General features: G+C 46.5%; 1 protein-coding gene across 1 annotated transcript in view; it reads left to right on the top strand.

Moving 5' to 3' along the window:
* Positions 1–403: 403 nt before the first annotated feature.
* The window catches only part of CACNG2 (calcium voltage-gated channel auxiliary subunit gamma 2), a 122958-nt gene continuing 102383 nt past the window's right edge, over positions 404–20978 (top strand). The window contains exon 1 of the mRNA XM_082350328.1: positions 404–623. Within this exon, the coding sequence (XP_082206454.1) occupies positions 413–623 (211 nt within the window). The 5' untranslated portion in view covers positions 404–412. The remainder of the gene's footprint in view (positions 624–20978) is intronic.

Here is a 20978-nt window from a genome sequence, read left to right as displayed (position 1 = left end):
GAGAATGCGGCTGATCCCTGGTTCACTGTGGAAGCCCTCTCCAAATTAGCTATCACATATGGAAACTGGAGACCAGAATTTTAGGAAAAGAGATTAAGGCATCTCACTTTGGGGGGGTGGGGGGTGTCTTTTTATTTTTTCCTTTTTTTTTTTTTTTTTTAATCACTGCAACTGGAACAGTTTCTGATCTCAAAAGGCAAGCCTCTCTTCCCGTGTGATCTTTATAATTTACACTCTTTTCCGTGAGCTTTCTTACCTCCCTTTTTTTATATCTCTCCATATCCTCTATTAACACATATATCCATTATATTAGTAGTGGAATTATTTTTATTTTTTTGCTTTAGTACTCGCACCCTCACACACACTCTCCCGAGAACCAGAAGTCGGTTGGGTGTTTATATAATGAAGAATTATGGGGCTGTTTGATCGAGGTGTTCAAATGCTTTTAACCACCGTTGGTGCTTTCGCTGCCTTCAGTCTGATGACCATAGCTGTGGGAACCGACTATTGGCTCTACTCCAGAGGGGTTTGCAAGACCAAAAGTGTCAGTGAGAATGAAACCAGCAAAAAGAACGAGGAAGTTATGACCCATTCTGGATTATGGAGAACCTGCTGCCTGGAAGGTATTTGATTTCCCATCTCCTCCCCCTCTCCACCCCCCCCTCCTCTTCTCACTCCCCCTCCCCACCCGCCTCCAAATAAGTTCCCTTTACATTCCACCATTTTCTTACTTCACTCCTTCCACCACAGATCAAGGTTGGTTGGGTTAGTTTCAGAGGAAAGAAAATCAATAAGCAAAAACCATAGTCAACTCTCAAGCCTCCACCACCCCCCTTCCTTCAAACCTCTTCATTGAAATAATCTATGATATGATGAAAACAACAAGAGATTGTCTTTAAAAGTCAAATGTGCTCCACCTGCTTTGGAATCATTAGGATTTGCCTTTGGATGTAGTATGGCCATCTATGAGGGGGTAAAAAATAACTGCTCCTCTTTTCGTAATGAAGAATTGCAAAATGCTCTTCCTTTCCCCTCCTCCTCCCCTTACTCCCCAAAAGTTCCAGACACCTCATCATCTGAAAATCCCCTTTTTTTAAAAAAATCTGTTTTTTCTAAGAACCCGTATTTGGTAAATCCTAATTATTCCAGGATCGCAAGCTGAGTTCAAGCGCATTTCGTAATGTCTATGAGCCACACATATTGTTCGAGGCGACTGGCTGTGTGTATGTGTGTTTTAACGTTTACAAAGTCTAAAAACACGTACGTCTCTCACAGGAGACAGACCCAAGTTCTAATAAACAGCAATTCACTTGCAGGTCAGGCTGAGAACCAATTCACTTCCACTCAGAGTGACATGTCTATTATCCAGAAGCATGTAGAATCAGCACTGCAGCCAGCTTGGGAATCAGACATTGTGCAGGGAGGCTGGGAGGGAGACGAGGGCATGGGGAGGTTGAGGGGGTACAGGAGAGAGCAGTGGGTCAGGGGTGTCAGCGGTTTGCCCTGATCTTGCAGGGTCATTGGGACACGTGTGCCTGTGCATGTGCTGTGGGCAAAGCGGTCCCCACGGTGGAAAGGCTGGAAGATCCGGGTACGGATGAAAGCATGTGCTTTGAGACACATTAATAAACACAGGGGAGAAAAACTCCTGCAGGTCATACAACCTGCATTTAGCAACAGACTTTAATATGAGGGGCTGCATTTGAGCGGCTACCTATGTCTGTGTGGACAAGCTACAGCCACCCATAGGAAGACATGCACAGAGAGATACATGTTTCTGGGTGGAAAGAAAAGCTTATGTGCTTTGCTTCTGATATGAACCAATACAGAGGCCGTTTGAGACAGCGTCGGGAAGCGGGGACTGCAGGATTGTTTGTTAAGCTCAACATGGGATGGTGATGCAGGGAGTTGAAGCCAGGAGATGGAGGAGAAGAGAAGGAAACAGACAGGGAGAGGGAGAACTGATGCGGCCCCTCAGTCTAACCCAAACTGAGCAAAAGCTGCTCTTTGGGAAATGTTTATGTCTGGGAAAGAGCACCAATTCCATGCCCACCCCCCCAACAATCTTGGTGCGAGTGGTTGAGTGATGGCTGAACATGTTTTGAATAGCTAAGTGACTTCATTGAGCGATGGTCTATTTGACGCATACTGCATTTGGTGCCCTTTCTCAATCCAAACCGCTGCCTTGAACATAGTCTGCAGCGGAGCTCTATGCTGAACACTATATGCTCTTCCCCAGCTGGAGAATCAATATCGGGAAATTAATAGGCACTGCTTTAAACACACCCCTGCTTTAAAAAAATGAAGAGGCTTTCATGCAGCTACTCACTAACAGTGGAAAGACTTCCATTTAATTAAACATTTATGGCACGCTTTTATTCCAAAAGAGAAGGAAAGCAAAGTGAATGAGGGTTGCTTTAGGGAAATGACCACAGTAGCAATTTGCCTTCCTTGGATTTTAGTTAGATGGATGAAGATATGCAGCCAAGAGATTAGACGGAAGACAGGACATGATTTTAGGAGAAATATTCCCAGAAATTGGTGAGTTGGTATAAATATACTTTATCAGGGTTTTATGTGCAAATTCTTAATACCATGATCTTTTAAACATTTTCTAATTCCCTGAAGGGAAGAGGACTAGACAGTGGCTTTGGATCACTTATGCGTTAAAAGGCTTAAGTATTTTCATTAAAATTCCATCTGTTTGGTGCCCACATCCCCAAATGTGCTGCCCGCCCCCTTCAGCTTTCTCTCCAATCCGTACCCACACCTCGCTCCCTGAATCATCCCTAAAAGGGTTAGTATTGCAACACTTCCCAAGGATTGTGTGATTCGTACAGGAGCCGTGGGTTTGGCTCTTCTCCCCAGGACTGGGGCCTCCCGGCAGTCGGGGGGAAGGCTGGGCCAGGCTGCTTTAGGATTGCTGTGCCTTTTCCACTTGTAGCCAAGGCCCAGGCAGGAAGGGTGGGTACTCAGGGCCCCAGTTCAACCTGGCCTTTAATTTCCAAAGCTTCTGTCCATATGGAGTTTTGAAGGCCTCAGACTCCCCCCCTTAGGAAGTTGGGCCTTGGCCACTTAGGAAGTGGTTTGAAGGTTTTAAAGCCACATACTTTCAAAGACTGCACTGATTTCCAAAGATTATAAACGCACTTATTTCTGCAGGTTAACAAAGATGGTTCTTGTGGGGCGTTCGTGTGCTTGCTTTATTGAGCATTCAAAATAGGGCTGGCCTTTATGGAAATCAAGTTGCCAGGTTCCCCAAACCTGTGTTTTTTGTGAGAAACTGGACTCTCAGAAAAGATTTCCCATCACCCCTTTATTGTGTTTCCTGCCCGTATCCAAAAAGTTGTGAACAGATTTCCAATCTTCTCTCCAAGATGTTGCTAATGACTCCACATGAAAAACAACCCTGTCTTCTTCTGATCTCTTTGGCTCTCCGGTTTGCTTTAGGGCTTTTTATCTCCTGAGATGATTTTTTTGTTGTTGTTCACTTCTTGATGAAAATAAGAATCAGAAAACCTTTCTTTGCCTCTATGGCTGTTTTTGAAATGAATTCCTCTGTTGAGGAATGAGAAGAGAACAGGACCACTTGTTAGGGGGTAGACACAGGGGGAAGGCAAGAGGAATCAAGAAGAAATCACAGCCTTTATTTTCTCCCTCTGCAGAGTAAAGAGTAGTAGTGTCTCTGTGTGTGAACTTGAAACCCCTAGCAGACTAGTGTCTTTAGTGGGATTTGAGAGCATGGGGGATGGTCTGCACATGGATCCATGTAGATGGAAAGTGATGATAGGAAAAGTTCTTGAACTTTTCAGGAAAGCTGCTTTAAGAGCCTCCGAATGGAGAGATGAATTGGCCCTTTCAGAGAAGGATTCAATAAAATCTACAACAGGACATTAAAACAGCTTGTTCCAAGCGTGCTGTCTCTGGGCCACGCGGTGACTTGCTGTTCAGTATGTTAACCTCTGTTGTCACCAAAAGGAATCATCGTCTCCAGGGGCAGCAAGAAATTCACTCCTTGTATTTATTCTTTCCTGCACCTTCCTCCCCTCTGTCTGGGCTCCATGTCTCCCCCAGAGGATTCCCAGCCCTGCAGAGGAGGAGCCAGCAGCAGTACAAAGTGGCCCATAGCAGAAAGGCATCCTCCCTTCTCTCTCCCTCTCTCGCCCTTTTCCTTGCTGTGAAGCAGAGCAAAAATCTTTCTCTCTGTCCAGATTGTTCAAATCCCTATGCTGAATTTCTGAGCTCCTCTTCTTCCTGGCTTTTCCTCTCTTCTCCTCCACAACTTGCTTACTCACAGGGGCTCTGCCATCCATTCTCCATCCCTGTTCTCTTTGAGTAAGAGGTGTCTGGGTTTTCCTGAACTATCTTTTCCAAGTTCATAATTGCATAGCTTCTGCTTGGCCTGCAAGGTGCCCAGTGCCCCACGCTGGGTTCAGCCATGGCTCTCTTGTTCTGCAGAAGGAAAGTACATATCTTTTATTTTAGAAATGCCAACTGCCTTTCCCGGACACTCTTACCTTTATGTGTGGAAGAGCTGAGTTTAGAAGTTACTAATGGGTCTTCATACTGTGTACCTATCGCTCCATAATTCCCAAGATAATTTGATTCTCTTTAGGTCCTCTGCACACAGTAGGTACAGAAAAAATATCTATCAATGGATTGATTCAGAAATTCTTAAACTATTGAAATTAATTCAAAGATCATAAGGACATGCAGCAAGCAAGTAATTGAGAGAGAGAGAGAGAGAGAGGGAAGGAGGTGAGGAAATCAGGATGATTTGTTTGTTCTTCCCAGAATTTCTTTTTTATTTTTTTAAGTTAATTTTTTATTTTATATTGGAGTATAGTTGATTTACAATATTGTGTTAGTTTCAGGTGTACAGCAAATTAATTCAGTTATACATACACATATATCCATTCTTTTTCAGATTCTTTTCCCATATAGGTTATGGAATTTCTTCTTTAAAAGAATGTCATGACTTCATTGTTGTAAAATGAGAAAATTCAAAAGGAGTCAGTCATTGGGTTGCACAGCTCCTAATTAGCTAAAGAAAAATTATCAGTACACTCAGTCTCTACGGGGAAGAAAAAAATTAACCCACTGATTTTCTTCCCTCTTCAGCTTTTAAAGGATGCCAAAATCTAGTTTGATCCTAATACTCACCAGAACAGACACTTTGGGCAGAGAGCAGGCATCATGGACCATCCCTATGTAGCTTCCCCAAAACCTTCCCCAGAATTCTTTACGAAACTTCCCCACCCAGTTCCCAGGACCTCGAGGACTTTGCCTCAGGTCTTCGGTGCTGATCAGCAGTTTTCCACGCAACCAGGCCCCGCTTTCCTAGCCCTTCTCACCTTGTAAGACAAACCTGATTCCTTTATTGAGGAACCAGCCCTGCAAATCCCAGCCCATTCACACTGCCCTCCTGCCCCTCCCTTTACAGGTGCCAGGTGTGACACCTCACACCAAGGCCACGTGGGCAGAGAGGGTGGCAGGGGGAGAATTTGAATCCAGGTCTCTTGTTTCCACCCTGCAAACCTCCAGAGGGCTCTATGCATGAACCTTGGCCTTCTGCGGCCTTGTGTTCAGATTCACTGCCAGCCCTGGATTCTATTCTGTCTGCATCCCACTGAGTGTCCCCATTGAGCGCCCAACCCAAGCCTGTCAGGACACCTGAGTTCTGACCCACCTGACTCCCCTACACGCCACTCCCTCCAGCTGCCTGCACCTTGCTGGGTGACAACTCTGCCATAATCTTCTCACTCCCGCGAGCCCAAGGGAACAAATACGGAACTTCAGGCTGGACCCACCACACGCCTCTTCGTGTTTGCCCTTTCATTTTGGAAGTGTCCTCAATGTAAACTCTCCGTGAGTTTTATGTTGGCAAGCAGTTTTCAAAGAATAACAGATTTATGTCCCCTGAAGTCACGGAAGTTTTCAGATGCAGCTTTGTTGTATGTGGTGCAGTTGAAAGAATTTTGCAGCCACACAGACTTGGGTTCACTTCAAGCACTGCAGCCTTATGAGCTGTGCAATTTGGGGCGAGTCATTTAACCTCTCCAAGCCTCAGTTTCCCTTTCCACAAAAAGGAGGTCTAACAGCCTTCTCACAGGGTGATTGGTTGGCATTAAACCGATGAGTGCCACCTTCTTTCCTGATCACCTGGCTTGAAATTACAGTCAACAACCCCTACCCTGTACCCCTCATACATCCTCTTGGCTCTGTTTTTTTTTTTACAGAGTACATCCCACCTTCTAGCACACTATGAAATGTACTCATGCCATTTGTTGTGTGTCTGCACCACTAGACTGTCAGCCCCAGGAGGGCAGGGGTCTTTGTTCTGCCCGTTGCTGTAGCCGCAGCAATTATGATGGTGCAAGAGTCAACCCACCTTTGTTGGCAAATGAACAAACCACCACTGCCCACTACAGGGTGGGCATTGAGAAATAATGTTCCCTTCATATCGTCAAAGGATTGTTCTTTAAATTACAAACCGTGAGCAATGGTGGCAAAAGCATCTTTCTTTTTTTTTTTTTTTTTGATATTCTAAAAAATAAATAATGGACTCAACACAGAGAGAAGAGGGAAGGGAAGGAGAGAGAGTGTTTCAACACACAAGGGACAATAACAAAGATAATAAGAAAGAAAGTGTTTGGAGAGAAAATAAATGCCTGAGAAGAAAGTGCTGGGGGGTGAACATCCTCTAAATAGATACTGGCCATGCTTTCCTCTCTCCACATCATCCAGAGCGTCTGTCACAAAGATCCTCGGGGAGAGTTTCCCATGAGTGTTTGCTTTCAGGTCAGTGGGGGAGGAGGAGATATGTATCCAGACTGATAATGCAGGAGATTTTTAAATGGTTCAAAAATGCAATGGTTCCTTTTAGCCTTGACTATAAGTATTTTGGCCAAAAAAACCATATTCAGATGAAATATGCATTTTAAGTTTCCAGGTTAGTTTACAGTCACAGATCAAGCAATTCCTTCACTCGTTTATTTTATTTGTTAAATCTTTGATGAGCCCCTGCAACGTGCCAGGTGCTGGGCCAAGCGTTGGGGTCATGGTGGGCAGCAACTCCCTTCAGGGTCACTGCCCTCAGAGCCTTCTGGAAGAGACAGACCTTACTTTAAAGACTCTCACTTAACATAGTTGTAAAGTAAGTTACAACTATGCTAAGTCCTCTCAAGGAGAGTCACACGAGACTGTGAGTTTATGATATTAAGATCGTTCTAATCAGAGAAGTCTCCCCTGAGGAGGTGAGATGTGAATGGCTATCTGAAGGATGCATAGAAGTTAACTGGGTGAAGAAGAAACTTTCCAGGTTGGAGGGCAGCAAGTGCAAAGATCAGTGAGGAAGAGAAGGAGCAAGTCCTGGGAGGAGGCCAGGGTGGCTGGAGGACCCAGATGGAGGGGGGTTGGGGGAGGGGATGATGCTGGATGGTGTGGGGAGGGGGCTGCAGAAATAGTTAGCACCCAAGGGTGTGGGGCCTTGCTAGTCTTGTTAAAGAATTTTGCTCTTTGACTTCTGGCTTCTTGCTTATGTGCTGTGTGACCTTAAGCTAGTTAATTCTATCTCTGTGCCTCCTTCACACCATCTCTCTAACGGAGCTGATGGTGCCTGCCCCTAAGGTTGTTGTGAGGGTTAGAGCACTATTCCCTTCTCTCTGTCATGCTCTTCCTGATTCCACCCACATCTGAGTGTGGTGGTCTCTTTGGCCTCAAAACTTATCACAGCACAGAGAAGGGAAGAAATAGATTGATTCAACTCCAATCAACAAAATGCAAACTATGCTTAGTGGAGGTGTTGATGGTAGGTGCCAATCCTGCAGTACACACTGGGAGGCAGAAGTGAACAAGACCCACCCTCCCTCAGGACCCTCCAGGTGAGTCCAAGCAGGGAATCCCAAACAGGCATCTCACAAAATGACTCTGTTTCATGCAAGACATTTGACATAGCCTGCTGCCACCTCACCTTATCACCCTCCCCCAGACTCAGAGAGATTCCTGGCATCTCTTATGGTCAGTTAGGATCTTTGAGGATTTGAGCTGGAATGGCAATGAGGTTCGGTTAAATCCGCCAGAGTTTTTGAAAATAGGAATGAGAGTAGAGGGATGTGATCTGTGCTCCCCAATGCCAAGAAATGCCTGTCAGCCGTCGTGGGATCGTCGCTGAACTCTGTGGCCTCGCCGGCATCCCGGTCCTTTCTCCTGGGTGTATAAAGAGCTCTAATCTCCCAGTTCCATCTTCCCTCAGTTCTGATGCCACTGATTATAAAAATGAACTATCTACTTAAACAGCTTTCGGGACAGGGGAAAACAAATTTCATGTACATATCAGTTGTAAAACATACTCTAATTTCAGAAACCTTAAAACTTAAAATTTGTGCCTTGGAATCAAAGGAAGATGGAAAACTATCTTGCTGGCAGAGAGAAATGCAGGCAGGGTGTTGAGAGAGCCCAAGGGATTTCTCCAGCTTGCCCTTAGTGCCTGTCCCGTGACTCAGGAAACAACATGGGGGAAGTGTGTGGTCTTACGAGAACCTTTCTTGACAAAGAAAAGGGTGATAGTTGATCTTTGTTCCACAGTTTTCCGAGTCCTTGCCAGGTGCTGTGTGAGAGTCTAGGACAGAGGCAAAGGCTCCATCTGCCCTCAAGGAACTTCTAATCTAGTAGAAGACAAACCAGTGAACATTCGATGCTGATGACACAGTGGGAAGCATAAGCCCGGGGAATTCTGGGAGCAGAGAGACTGGGGAGGAGGGGATGTCAGGGAAGACGGGGTTCTGAGGATGCGTAGCGGTGAGCAAGCTGGGGGGATGAAGCGCACTTCAGACAGAAGGAACGGCAGGTGCAGAAACACAGATGCCCAAGCAGCCGTGCCGATGGTCCAGTGAGGCTGGAAGGTAGAAGGCAGGGAGGGGGGGTGTGGGAGGCAGTGGAGATGGGATCCCAAAGGGACAGAAATGGCTCTCACACAGCAGTTTGTGTTTCGGCGTGGGAGAAAAGGGGGGTCCAGAGAGCTGGGAAGCAAGGGAGGGTCGCACCTGGCTTTGTCCATTAGCGAGATCACTGGCAGTTCGGACCCTGCTGGATGGGAGCCGGGGTCGGCCGGAGCTGGTGTGATTTAACTGGGAAGAGGCAAGCATAGGAGGAGGCTGTGGCAGGGACCAGGTGACTCGCCCTAAGTTAGTTGTAGTGAACAGAGAGTAAGAGGGGGGAAGGAAGAAGACTGTAGGCGATATACAGGAGAGGTGCTTCAAGGCGCTCCCTTCCCAGCGGAACAAGCCTTTATTGGCCACACACAACGGGCTGGACCCTGAGGTTACAAGGTTGCAGACAAGTCTCTGCTCAATACCACCTTCTCGAGGAGCCTTCCTGACTGCCCCGTCTAAAGTAGCTCCCTGTCCCGTTACTCGATTTTATTTCCTTCTTTAACGTCTTAACATTGACTTCTTTTCTTTTGAGCATTTGTTTGCTTATGGTCTGTGTCCCCCTAGAAGACTGTGAGCCATGTGAGGGCAGGGGCGTGTCGGCCTTGGCACAAAGAGCGTGCTTAGGAGCTAAATGTGGAGTGAATGAGTAAGGCCACGGTGCCTGGCCTCAAGGAGCTCCCATCAGGGGAGGGAGGTGGGCTCTTAAAAACTCCTCTTGACCAGTCATCCCTCCAAGGTGTGGCTGGAACCGCATCTGAAAGATCCTTGAGAACAGGCAAGGGTTTCTCTTGCACCCCGCAACCTGGGACTCTCCTTGGGCGCCTCCTGGGCCACTGCTTTGCCACAAAGCTTCAGTAAGCTGATAAGGCACTGCGAGCCTGTTCCCTCCTGGGCAGCTGTCACCTTTTCTCTCAATCCAAATCCTCATACGTTATCGCCTGGCTCAGAGGTACTGACTTGGCAGCCCTGAGTCAGCCTCTGAGGAGCCACCTTTCCTTTCTCCTTATTGACACTATATTTATTCATTCTTCCCTAAACTTCCTCGACCTTGGGTAGTCTTCCAGCTGTTAACAAGAATGCCACAGATTAGGGGCGAAATCCCAGGTGCACGGTTGCCGTAGCCTCATTGAGTGGGGAATTGGCACCTTGCTTTGCTACACCATCCACCACGCAATTTAAATGCCCCAGTGCCAGCCTCTCTCTGGTCTTGTCATCGGGCAAAATTCACTGGTGACTATTGCTTGCTGATCCCTAGACCTTGCTTTTTTTTTAACTTTTTATTTTATATTGGAGTATAGCCGATTAATAATGTTGTGATAGTTTCAGGTGTACGGCAAAGCAACTCAACCATACATATACTTGTATCAATCCCTAGACCTTTCTTTATCCCAATTTTGCCCCAGGCTGTCTCTTCTCACTTTCTCTGCATAAAGGATCATTCATTCATTTCTGCCACATTTTCCCCTCAACCTGGATCTCTGTCTGCACAAGTCTTATTCTTTATCCTTCTTGAATTTTCCCTAAGGTCGAGAACTCTCCTCCCCAATTCTCCTCCAACGTATTTTGCAAAGAAAGCAACCCTGAAAATGACTATTCTGGCATCATTTTAACACTAATAATACGATAATAATAACTAATCATTCACTGAGTGTTTCCTTTGTGCTGAGCACTGTTTAGATGCTTTCCAGGGGTTAACTTTTATTTAATCTTTACAATTCTAAAGGTATATGCTATGATATCCACTATCTCCATTGTAAGAGGCTCAGAGAAGTTAAGTGACTTGGCCAAGGTCACACAGCAAGTAGCAGAGCTGGAGTTCTAACCCAAGCCTGTCCAACCCAAAAACCTGTGCACAGCCTTCTGTTACACGAATTATATTTACAATTTTCCCCTGGCCCAAAATCTATAAATAAATTTCTTTGAGAATTTGAAGGCAAGGCTAAGCAGAAATTTCTGTTTGTGCTCCACGTTTGATGAAGTTTTAAAAACTTTGAAGCTTCAGTTAGGATATGCTCCTTACCCAGGGAAGAGTAGGGAAAAGTGGAGGGGCTACCAGGTTTTCCCACAGCTCTGAATACAGAAGGATGCCTCAAAATGCATAGATATCCCTCTCTTTGTAGTTTGTGGAGAGGGAGGAGGTGAATACATACATATATTCCCTCTCCCCAGCCCTCTGCCTAGAGGGCCATTTCCAACCACATTCCACTTGTCTTCAGGACTCAGTTGAATTGTCACTTCCCCCAACAGCTCTGCCCCCTCCCACCCTGCTCCCACCTGGCTCACGTTCCCTCCCTCTTTCCTTCCACAGCATCTCTGCATGTCTCCGACGCAGCATCTTCCATCTTTTTTGTTGCCTGTTTCCATTTCTGTCTCCACCTCCAGACCATGAGTCCCCCTGTCCATTTCTTCAACAAAATGTACTCAGTCACTGCCATGTGCCAGTTACCATCCTAGGCTCTGGGTTTACAAAGGCGAAAAGACACAGCCCCTGCCCTCAAGGAGCTTATGCCCCAGTGGGGGATTGGAGGACCCCTGCAAGCGCACCTAGGGGTGGAGAGATTCTTCCAGGAAGAGGTGTGAGAGGGCATGGGATGTTTGGGGGACCACACAAGGTTTCTAGTATTGCTGGAGCATCAGATGCAGGAAGGGAGGTAGGGGAAGGTGTTAGTCCTGAGGGATGAGATTAGACAGAGACCACATCATGAAGGGATGGTTCACATGTAAAGAGTGTAAAGAGGAGAATTTTGAGAAGGAAATGATATGATCAGATTTGCATTTTAGGAGGATGGCTCAGGAAGCCATGTGAAGTAGAAATGGGAAGAAGAGGAGGACAGAGAAGGGAGTCCAGGGAGGAGATGGTTGCCCAGCCCAGCAAGTGATGAAGCAGCTGACCCAGGGCAGGGGGCAGGGGGGCTGTCGAGCAAGGGAACAGAATCCAAGGATCCACAGGACCCAGGACTGTCACTTGTGTTGAGCAAGGTGTGACAGTGAGTGACCTTCACTGAGACAGGGGAAACGGGAGAAATTTGCAGGAAGAAGATGGTACCTTTAATCTTGGGTAGAGTGATTCCACACCTGTGTTTCCAGGAACTGGCAAGTAGTAGCTGCTCAGTCAGTGTTGAATGAATGAATGAATGAATAAAGAAAAAAAGCTTTACATTTGAGATTATGATGCATATTGAATCTCAGATTTTCCCCAGTATCATCATAATGAAAGAATGCATTATGTTCTAGCCAGGCCTGTAGTTCGTGTCAGCTCTGGCATCTGACAGCCTGGGTTCAAATCCCAACCTTATCACTTACCAGTTTTGTGACCTTGGACAAGGCATGTCACCTCTCTAAGCTGGTTTTCTGGTGTCTAAGTGGGGAAAATTGTATCTCACGCATGGGTTGATTGTGAAAGTTTAGTAAGATGCTCCATGCAAAGTGCTTAACAAGATGCTGGTACATAGTAAACACTCTCTAAATGCCAGATGCTGTTATCACTAGCGTGTTTATCATTGATTACACCAACAGTTGCAAACAGTGACCTGTGAGTTGTCACTCTTTGGCAACTCAAAATATTCTACAAATCGAGAACTTTCTTATTTAAAAAAGCCCTGTCTTTGGCTTCCTGTGGGGAAAAAAATCAGATTTTTGTAACCCTGAGCCCCCTTCCTGCTTGGCAACAACGAGCAGGAGCAGGGCAGCCGATGTCCCTTCAGGTATGGCAGGTTCTCTGCAGTTCCCCAAAGTCCCCATCGCTCCCGAGTATCTTTTGAGGCTGCTGGGCTGCTTTGGCCTTCCTCTGGCCTCCGTAGGCATCCGAGTTTGCAAACACTCCTCTCTGCCAATGACAAATTACAGGTGGAGTCTTTGTCTTCCAAGGGCTGAAAACGTAAGCAAAACACCACCAGCCCAGGCAGAGTGTAGCAGCTAACAGAGTGAAAAAGCCATGCATCTGGAAATAAATGCATAAACATCCAACATTCCCAAGCAGTGTTTGCTGATAAGACTCAGGTGGAAGGCAAGCTCATCTACTCCTTTTTACTCAGCAGCTCTAGGGTAAGTTGTCGCTTTTAAAAAGAGAGACTCTCACCCATTTTATGCCACCTTCAGAGCTTCTCTTTTAGAAGTTGACATTTTCTGACCTTGACCCCAGTTCGGGGAAATGCACCCTGTCGTGCTGACCACGTGGTTTGCTTTATTCAATAACTAAATGGCAGGCACCAGGGAGATGGTCCGCGTTGTCCGTGCTGGCTGAAGAGAGAGAGGCAGGGGCTTTGCTGGAGAATGAGGGATTCTCTACTTTAAATTTTTACCTCGGAAGACTTCATAGAGAAGAGGGGAATTTCAGGAGTTTCTTGGTAGGAAAAAAATTGCCTAGCAATTGCTCGGAAAGGACATGAACTTAAAGACATGCAGTTTGATCTGGGAGAATTGTCAGATCTGATCCAATCTGACAGTTTTTGAATGTTTGATATGTCAGGCTCTATGCTAATTTGTGGGGCACAGAAACAAGTCAGCTCCTACGGGGGGTGGTCTGCCCTGATCCCCCCAGCTGACAGCAGCCATCCTCTTCCCAGTCTCTCTTTTCTTCATTTCGTGTTCTCCTAATTTGTCTACAGTGTGTATTATTTCCTTCCCAACCAGAATATAAGCTCTGAGAAACCAGGATCTTTTCTGTCCTATTTACTACCGTAGCCCCAGGACTAAGAACAGACCTGGCGCTTAGTATGGTGTTTAGTCAGTTTCAGTGTTGTTTGGATGACAAAAGACATACCATTGCTCCAAAGGAGATCAAGGCCTAGAAGAAGAGATAGGCATGTACCGAGACTATTACCAGTGAGCTCAGGCACTGTGAAGGCCTGTGTAAGGGCCAGACAAAAGAACAACTCTATGTGGGGAGGTCCGGAAGGGGTCCTAAGGAAGTGCCCTCTGCAGTGGGTTTTGGAGGATGAAGAGGAGTTTGCCAAGTAGAACAGAGGAGAAAGTCACAACACAGATGAAGGAAATGAAACCACTGGAGGCTGCCTCCCAAAGAATAAGGTCAAAGAGAGAACAGAGCTACTGGGTCTAGAGCAGCACTTCTCAAACTTGGATGTGTACCCTAGTAACCTGGGGATCTTGCTGAACTGCAGATGCTGATGTGGGGTCCAGATGGGGACTGAGCCTGTGTTTCTAGCTCCCAGGTGAGGCTGATACCACACTTTGAGAAGCAAGCTTTTGCAGCATGGCCAGTGGGCTCTGGTGAACATGGGCCTAAATCCTACCTCTGCCACTGACGGACTGGGCCTGCTTTTTCACCTCTAAAATGATGATGACTACTTTCCTCCCAGGCACTGAATAAATTCAGAGTGCCTGAATTTGGTAAAGCCATCAGTTCAGTCCTGAGCACTGCATATCAATATGTTTCAGCTACTATTGTCATTAACGGCTAAAGGCGATTGTATAGAGGTGTGAGAGGAAGGGATGATCTTCCCTGAGAGCTAATGTTGTTTGAGGGTCTCCTGTGTGTTGGGCCCTGTCCTGTGGACCACCCAGATGTCACCTTCCTTAAACCACACAGAACTCTATAACATAGGTGTTATATGATTCTCACTTTGCCAGTAAGAAACCAGAGGAAATGTGTTCGTTTCCCATTGCTGCTGTAACAAATGACCATAAATTTAATGGCTTAAAACGACACAAACTTATTGTCTTACCGTTCTGTAGGTCTGAAGTCTGAAATTGGTCTCAATGGGCTAAAATCAAGGTGTCAGCAGAACTGTGTTCCTTCTGGAGACTTTAAGGGAAAATCTGTTTCTATGCCTTTTCCAGCTTCTAGAGACTGTCCACATTCCTTGGCCAGTGGCCCCTTCCTGCATCTTCAAAGCCAGCAGCATCAGACAGAGTCTTTCTCATGGTGCAACTCTCTAATGCTAATTCTTCTGCCTCCCTCCTCCATTTCTTTCTTTTTTCTTTTCTTTAATTTATTTTTATATTTATTTTTGGCTGTGTTGGGTCTTCGTTTCTGTGCGAGGGCTTTCTCTAGTTGCAGCAAGCAGGGGCCACTCTTCATCGCGGTGCGCGGGCCTCTCACTATCGCGGCCTCTCTTGTTGCGGAGCACAGGCTCCAGACGCGCAGGCTCAGTAGTTGTGGCTCACGGGCCCAGTTGCTCCGTGGCATGTGGGATCTTCCCAGACCAGGGCTCGAACCCATGTCCCCTGCATTGGCAGGCAGATTCTCAACCACTGCGCCACCAGGGAAGCCCCCTCCTCCATTTCTAACGATGTTTGTGACTACATTGCCCATGCCTGGATCATCAAGGATAATCTCTCTATCTTAAGGTCAGCTGATTAGCAACATTAATTCCATCTGCAACTTTAATTGGCCCTTGCCATAACATGTGAAACATAGTCACAGGTTACAGGAATTGGGCTGTAGACGTCTTTGGCAGGTTATTATTCTGCCTAGCACAGGGAGTGAGTGCTTAAAGAATTCCCCTAATATCACAAGCTCAGAATGGTTCCCCTGGAAGGGGTTTTAGAGCTTGTATGAGAAAGGATTAGATTTGACAACAAGCAACAGAAAAAGAAAATTAACAGTGGCTTAAATAAGCCAAAAAGTTTATCCTTTCTCAAGGAAACCAATCTGGAGACATGAAATACAAAGCTGGTCTGGAGGCTCCACAAACTGGTTAGCAAATGCAGGCTCCTACCGCTCCCTGTCCCACCATCCGTAGAGTGTGGCCTTTGACCTCACATCTCCAGTGTGACTGCCAGAGCTCCTGCCACTGCCTTCACATTCCAGGCATCAAGGTGGAGGATGGCACAAAGAAACAAAGGCAAAAGGCACCTGTTACATGGCTCTTAAGGAGGTTTCTTGGAAGACACCACACAACATTTTTGCTTTGGTCTCATTGGCCAGAAGTTTGTCATGTGACCACACATTAACTATAAGGAAGTCTGGAAAATATAATCTTATTCCCAAGTGGCCACATGCATGGTGAAAAATTAGGGGTTCTGTTGCTACAAGGAAAGGAAAGAAGGAAGGCAACTAGCAGTGTATCCAGGGAGCTCACCTAGTCCAGACCCTCACCTTATGACCCAAGAACTTGAGGCCCAGAGAAGGAAGGGACCTGGTGCCATGGAGCTAGCTAGCAACAATGCTGGGACTAGGACCCACGCACCCTGGTCCCAGTCCAACATCTAGCTTCAGGCACCTAGCACAGTGCCTGGCACATAGTAGGAGCTGAGTTATGCTTGTGGAACTGAAGAGAGTTTGCCATTCCACTGCACCAAACGTTCCCCTCTGGACCACACACTCTGCTGCTGATGCTTTAGGGCAGATGAAATCCCACCTTTAGGAGGCCCAGCCAACTGCACTCCTGGGTCTCTTTATCCTCCTTCCTCCCGGATTACATCCCTGCTTGTAGCCTTGGATAAGCTCTGGGCTTCTCTAACTGTCCCACAAAGTCACATGAAAGGGCAGTAGAATTTAGCAAAAGAGAGGCCTCAAATAGCACTGAGAAATGGACGGTTTTCTCCTCTTTGGGATTTTCTCTATGACAGGGAGACGTCTGCTTAGAGATGGGGCTTTATATCTGGGGCGGATTGTGACAAGAAACCATTTCTACCGTCTTGGCATTTCACAGTTTTTGTTTTGACACAGTGAAAGGAGGGGTGGGGACTGATCAAAGCCAGAAGCCACGTGGCAACTCTCAACTTTTTCCCACGGGCTGCAAACGCCAAAGGAGCTCCACTGTCGGGCATTTTTCACTCCGGCCAGTTCAGATGTACAAGATCTGGGCACTCTCTTGTACTTTGTCCCTCCAACCGGACAGTAAGGGTCTTGAGACAGGAGGTGTCGGGTTTGCCTCTGTGCCCCTTGCCTGGCATGGTGTCCGGCACGTGGCAGGCACTTGCTTAAGAAATGGGGGATTGGTCGATGCGTCCAAATGAAGCAGCTAAGGCAGTGTCTGGCACATGGTGGGCTCTCAGCAAAATTTTTCAGTGAAAGAAGGAAAAACAAAAAGGAAAGGAAGAAAGAAGGACAGATGGAGGAAGGGAGGGAGAAAGAAATTGGTTTGAGTCTTGGCTGGCCGTGGAAGCAGCAGCTCCCCGGCTCTCCCAGCCTCGGTTCTGGAATAGCGCATCCCTCCCCGCCGAGTTCACAGGTGAACCGGAGACCCTGGCCCGGAAGTTCTGTTTCAAAGGGCTTCCCCTCCAGCTTGAGAGCACTGTGCCTTTCAGGCTTCCCAATGGGCCTCCGTGGCCACGGTACCTGGTGCCAGGGTTACAGGGATGTGGCCAGAGGCAGAATTGGTGGGGTCGCTGGTGTGAGGGAAAGTGGGATGCAGAGGGAAAGGAACTCATCCCCATCCCACATCTAAGAGAGAAGGAGACAGGGATGGGAAGGGAGACGGGAGGCAGAAGCTCAGCATAATGAGGTTAGCGCGGTGCGCGAAAGCATAGAAAGGATGGGCAGAGGCTGCCTGGGCACGGGGTCTGTCCCCTCTCGGGGCAGATGGAACTCGAGGGCCAGAGAGTCCATGACAGTTGGTCGGAGGGAAGAGGAGCAGCGGCAGAAATCAGGGAGGGGCCTGCCTCCCGCCTCCTCCCGGGCAGGAACAGACACCCCTTCCAGTCCCAGAAACGCTGCTGAAGGAGAACTCGATGAGGACCTGGAGATCAAAGAGAACTACCCAGCAGGGAAGTAAATGCTTGTGGACTGAGAGAGGAAACCGCAGTGCCTGTGGCCAGGACTCAGGCTAAAATTACAGGCCAGATGACAGGACCACACACCGGGGCAGCCTAGGACCACAGATTTTCCCTAGAACCCAACCACTGCCTGCCCTAGTTTCTTCTGGATTGATTGGGCAGCAGGATCCAGGAGAAAGAGCCCTTTTTGGACATTAGACGGGCTTGGGTTTGAAGACCGACTAGCTCTACAACCTCAGGCAGGGTGGTTAATCTCACTGAACCGCCGTTTCTTGCCTGCAACAGGAATAATATTGCTTATCAAGCAACGTGTTATAAAAATTAAAATAATCTGTATAAAGGATTTGAACACAGAATAGGGACTCAAAAGCTGGCGGATGTTGTTTTAAATCGAGATTTCCCATCCTTCAGTATTTGGGGTACCACCGGCATTATTTTTGCCATACCCAGGAACCACCTATATTGTTATTAATCAAACACGTATCTTTAAATTGATCCCATTTTAGCCTCATCCTAAGCAATAATATCTAAGGAATCACTGGTTTAATGCACTGGTTAAATTTTTGACACTCATTAATAATACTCAGCTTAAATTTGTTTAAACATTCATCCCTATACCAACTAAATTCATCTCAGATACCACAAAAACCCATCATTCACTTTGCAAAAGCACCATCGTGACTAATAAACCATCCACTGGGTTTGAAAGAGATGCAGAGACTGGTGTCCCTCCATCCCCATTACTCATCAGCTTTTTTCTTTAGATGATAAAGGGGCAGTGGGATGGAAAGTGAAGAGAAGGTCAGAGGCCAATCCACAGAAATTGCTTGGACTCCAAGAGCCGTTCTGTGGCATCAGGAACTCTCGGCTCTTGGTTACAATTTGACAGATTCTTCCATCTAGAAAGGACAATGGTATGGACTACAGCCCAAGGAAAGAGGTAGTGAACGCGTCTCCCTTGTTGACATGCTGGCTTGAGTTGGAGGGTTTTCCCTTTGTCTTCCTGCAGGGTCTTCAGGAGATGCCCCTTCCCAAGACCACCAGAGTGAGAGCAATTAGCTCTTTCCACTGCATCTACCAAAGGGGAAGGGATTTCTTTCTCTATGCTAGAGTCTTTCAAACATAGAGGGATTTGCCTCTAGTGTGAAGAGGTACTATGAGATTTCTCAGTAATGAATGTGCCCCGGGCGGGGGTGGTGGGGGGGGAGCGGAGGGGAGGTGAAAAGTCAGCCTTTTAATAATAGTAATGACTATCTCCCATGACAGTGATGGCAGAAAGGATTTGGGGAAATATAAGAAGGGTTTGAAATAAGGTGACACACAAGTCCAAGGGTCTCAAGGGTTAGGAATCCAGGTGTTGGGTCCGAGCAGAGGAACACAGGTATTCCTTTCCCTACCTTTGTTCCTGACTTAGTCACTTCATTTCATGGGCTTCGGGCCCCTCAGCTATAAAGCATGCTCTGAACTTGAAGTGTTGAACTTCACCCCAAGCCTGTTTATCGTGAAGATCCAGCACTGTCTCGTTAGAGCCTAGACCACTGAGAAGAGACAGTTATTTCTTAAACAGTTGAATGAATCAACACATTATTGAGATATAAACTAATTTCTGCGTATTAACGTGGGGGCCTGGAAATGAATCACAGGGTCTGTGCAGCTGTGAATGGAGAGGCCAGGAAAGGAAGGAAGGACGCTTCAAAGGAAGAGTCAGGAGCAGCACACCTTCCTTTGGAGGGCCCTGCGGTATCATGAACTTGTTGGCTCCGAGAGCCCCCTTTGGGATGGCAGGCATGGGGGAAGTAAGCGTTCTCGCAATGAAGCTGATGGGATTTTAATAGCCAGACAGATGGTCTGAGAAAAAAGGAAGACTTTTTTTCAAATGAGGGAAAACACTTCCATAGCTTCCCTTCAATTAAAACAAAGTGAGAACCCTTCGTGTTGTGACGATGTATCACCATTATTAGCATTGTCAGTTTGGAGGTCTTCTTTTTAATAATTGCACGATTGAGCATCAATAATAAGCTAGGGTAGTATTTTCAAACAAATTAGAGGGTGTTATCTGTCCACTGACTTTCAATGCAATTATTATTACTTTGGTTTCATTTGATCTCACAGTTTAATAATGATCCCCAATAATTGTGTTGTACTTATTTATGCAATCAAACGTGCATCATTCAATGGACTTTTTTTAGTGGCCATTCTCCTAACGACTGCAGGTTCCATACAAGCCACTCATGAGCACCCAGCATTTCTCAAAATCTGTATCATGAAACCTGGGAGGAAAGGGAAATACATAGAAAAGGAAATCTTCAAAAAAAAAGGGGATACAGAGGGAAGGAATAGGAGAAAAACAACATCTATTGAGCACCCCCGTGGGTGCCAAATGTTTTTATTTTATCCTCAGAACAACATGCAGAATCTGCTTTAGGATCCCCATATAGCTGATGAGGAAACTAAGGAGCTGAGAGATTAATACCTTGCCCAAAGTCACAAAGCTAACAGGTGCAGAGGTAAGAGTCAGGTTCAGAACTCCCTCTTTGCCCTCCACTGCAGCATGGGGCTTACATCTCTTAAGTATCAGCAGGCTGTGGAAACCTGTGGAGATGGGCTGTCTCATATGGCTCCTGCAGTGAGTAAAGGGACACCAAATTCACATGGGAATTCTGCCTCCTGGTCTGCCTATGTCACACTTCCCTCATCCAATTATCAGATTCTCCTAATGGCTGAGCATTGTAAAGATAAGCTGATGGTAGAGGGAGAGCTGATCCCCAAGGGCATGCAACCCAGGCATCTTTTGGCTGTACCAGAAATGGACACCACAGAGAGAAGAGGAAGCAATATTCCACATGAAATGTACAGGTACCGAGCACACACCTACCATGCACTGAACACACTGGGAGCTACCGTATAGACCTTATTTCATTCCATCTCCACAACATTTCCTGTATGGCAGTGACTACCATTGCACAGATGAGAAAACTAAGAACTTCTTTTGAAGTTAAATGATTTTTTTCAGGCTAATCATTTGTGGACTTGGAATGTAAACCCTAGTCCACCCAATGGATTCCAAACATTAATGGTTAGTTTTACTTTAGCATCTGGGTCATGAATTTTGGTAAAAGACAAAAGGAAGAAGTGGGAGAGATTAGGGATATGACCTGAAAATAAAGGATTATGACTGAGAATAAAGTGGCCCAAGGGACCATGGATTTAATTCCCTTCCTGCCCAAAAGCTGACGCTCAAATTCAATTCAACAAGCATTCACGGGATGTCACCAGTGTGCACATCATGGTGCTAAAGTACCAGGGGCTGATCAAAGATTTGGATTTACTGCCTTCTTCCATTTTAGGAGTCTCTTCTCTGAA

This window comes from Balaenoptera borealis (genome assembly GCF_965194805.1).
Source record: "Balaenoptera borealis genome assembly, chromosome: 13".
NCBI lineage: Eukaryota > Metazoa > Chordata > Mammalia > Artiodactyla > Balaenopteridae > Balaenoptera > Balaenoptera borealis.
This window is presented reverse-complemented; position numbering and strand designations above follow the sequence as displayed.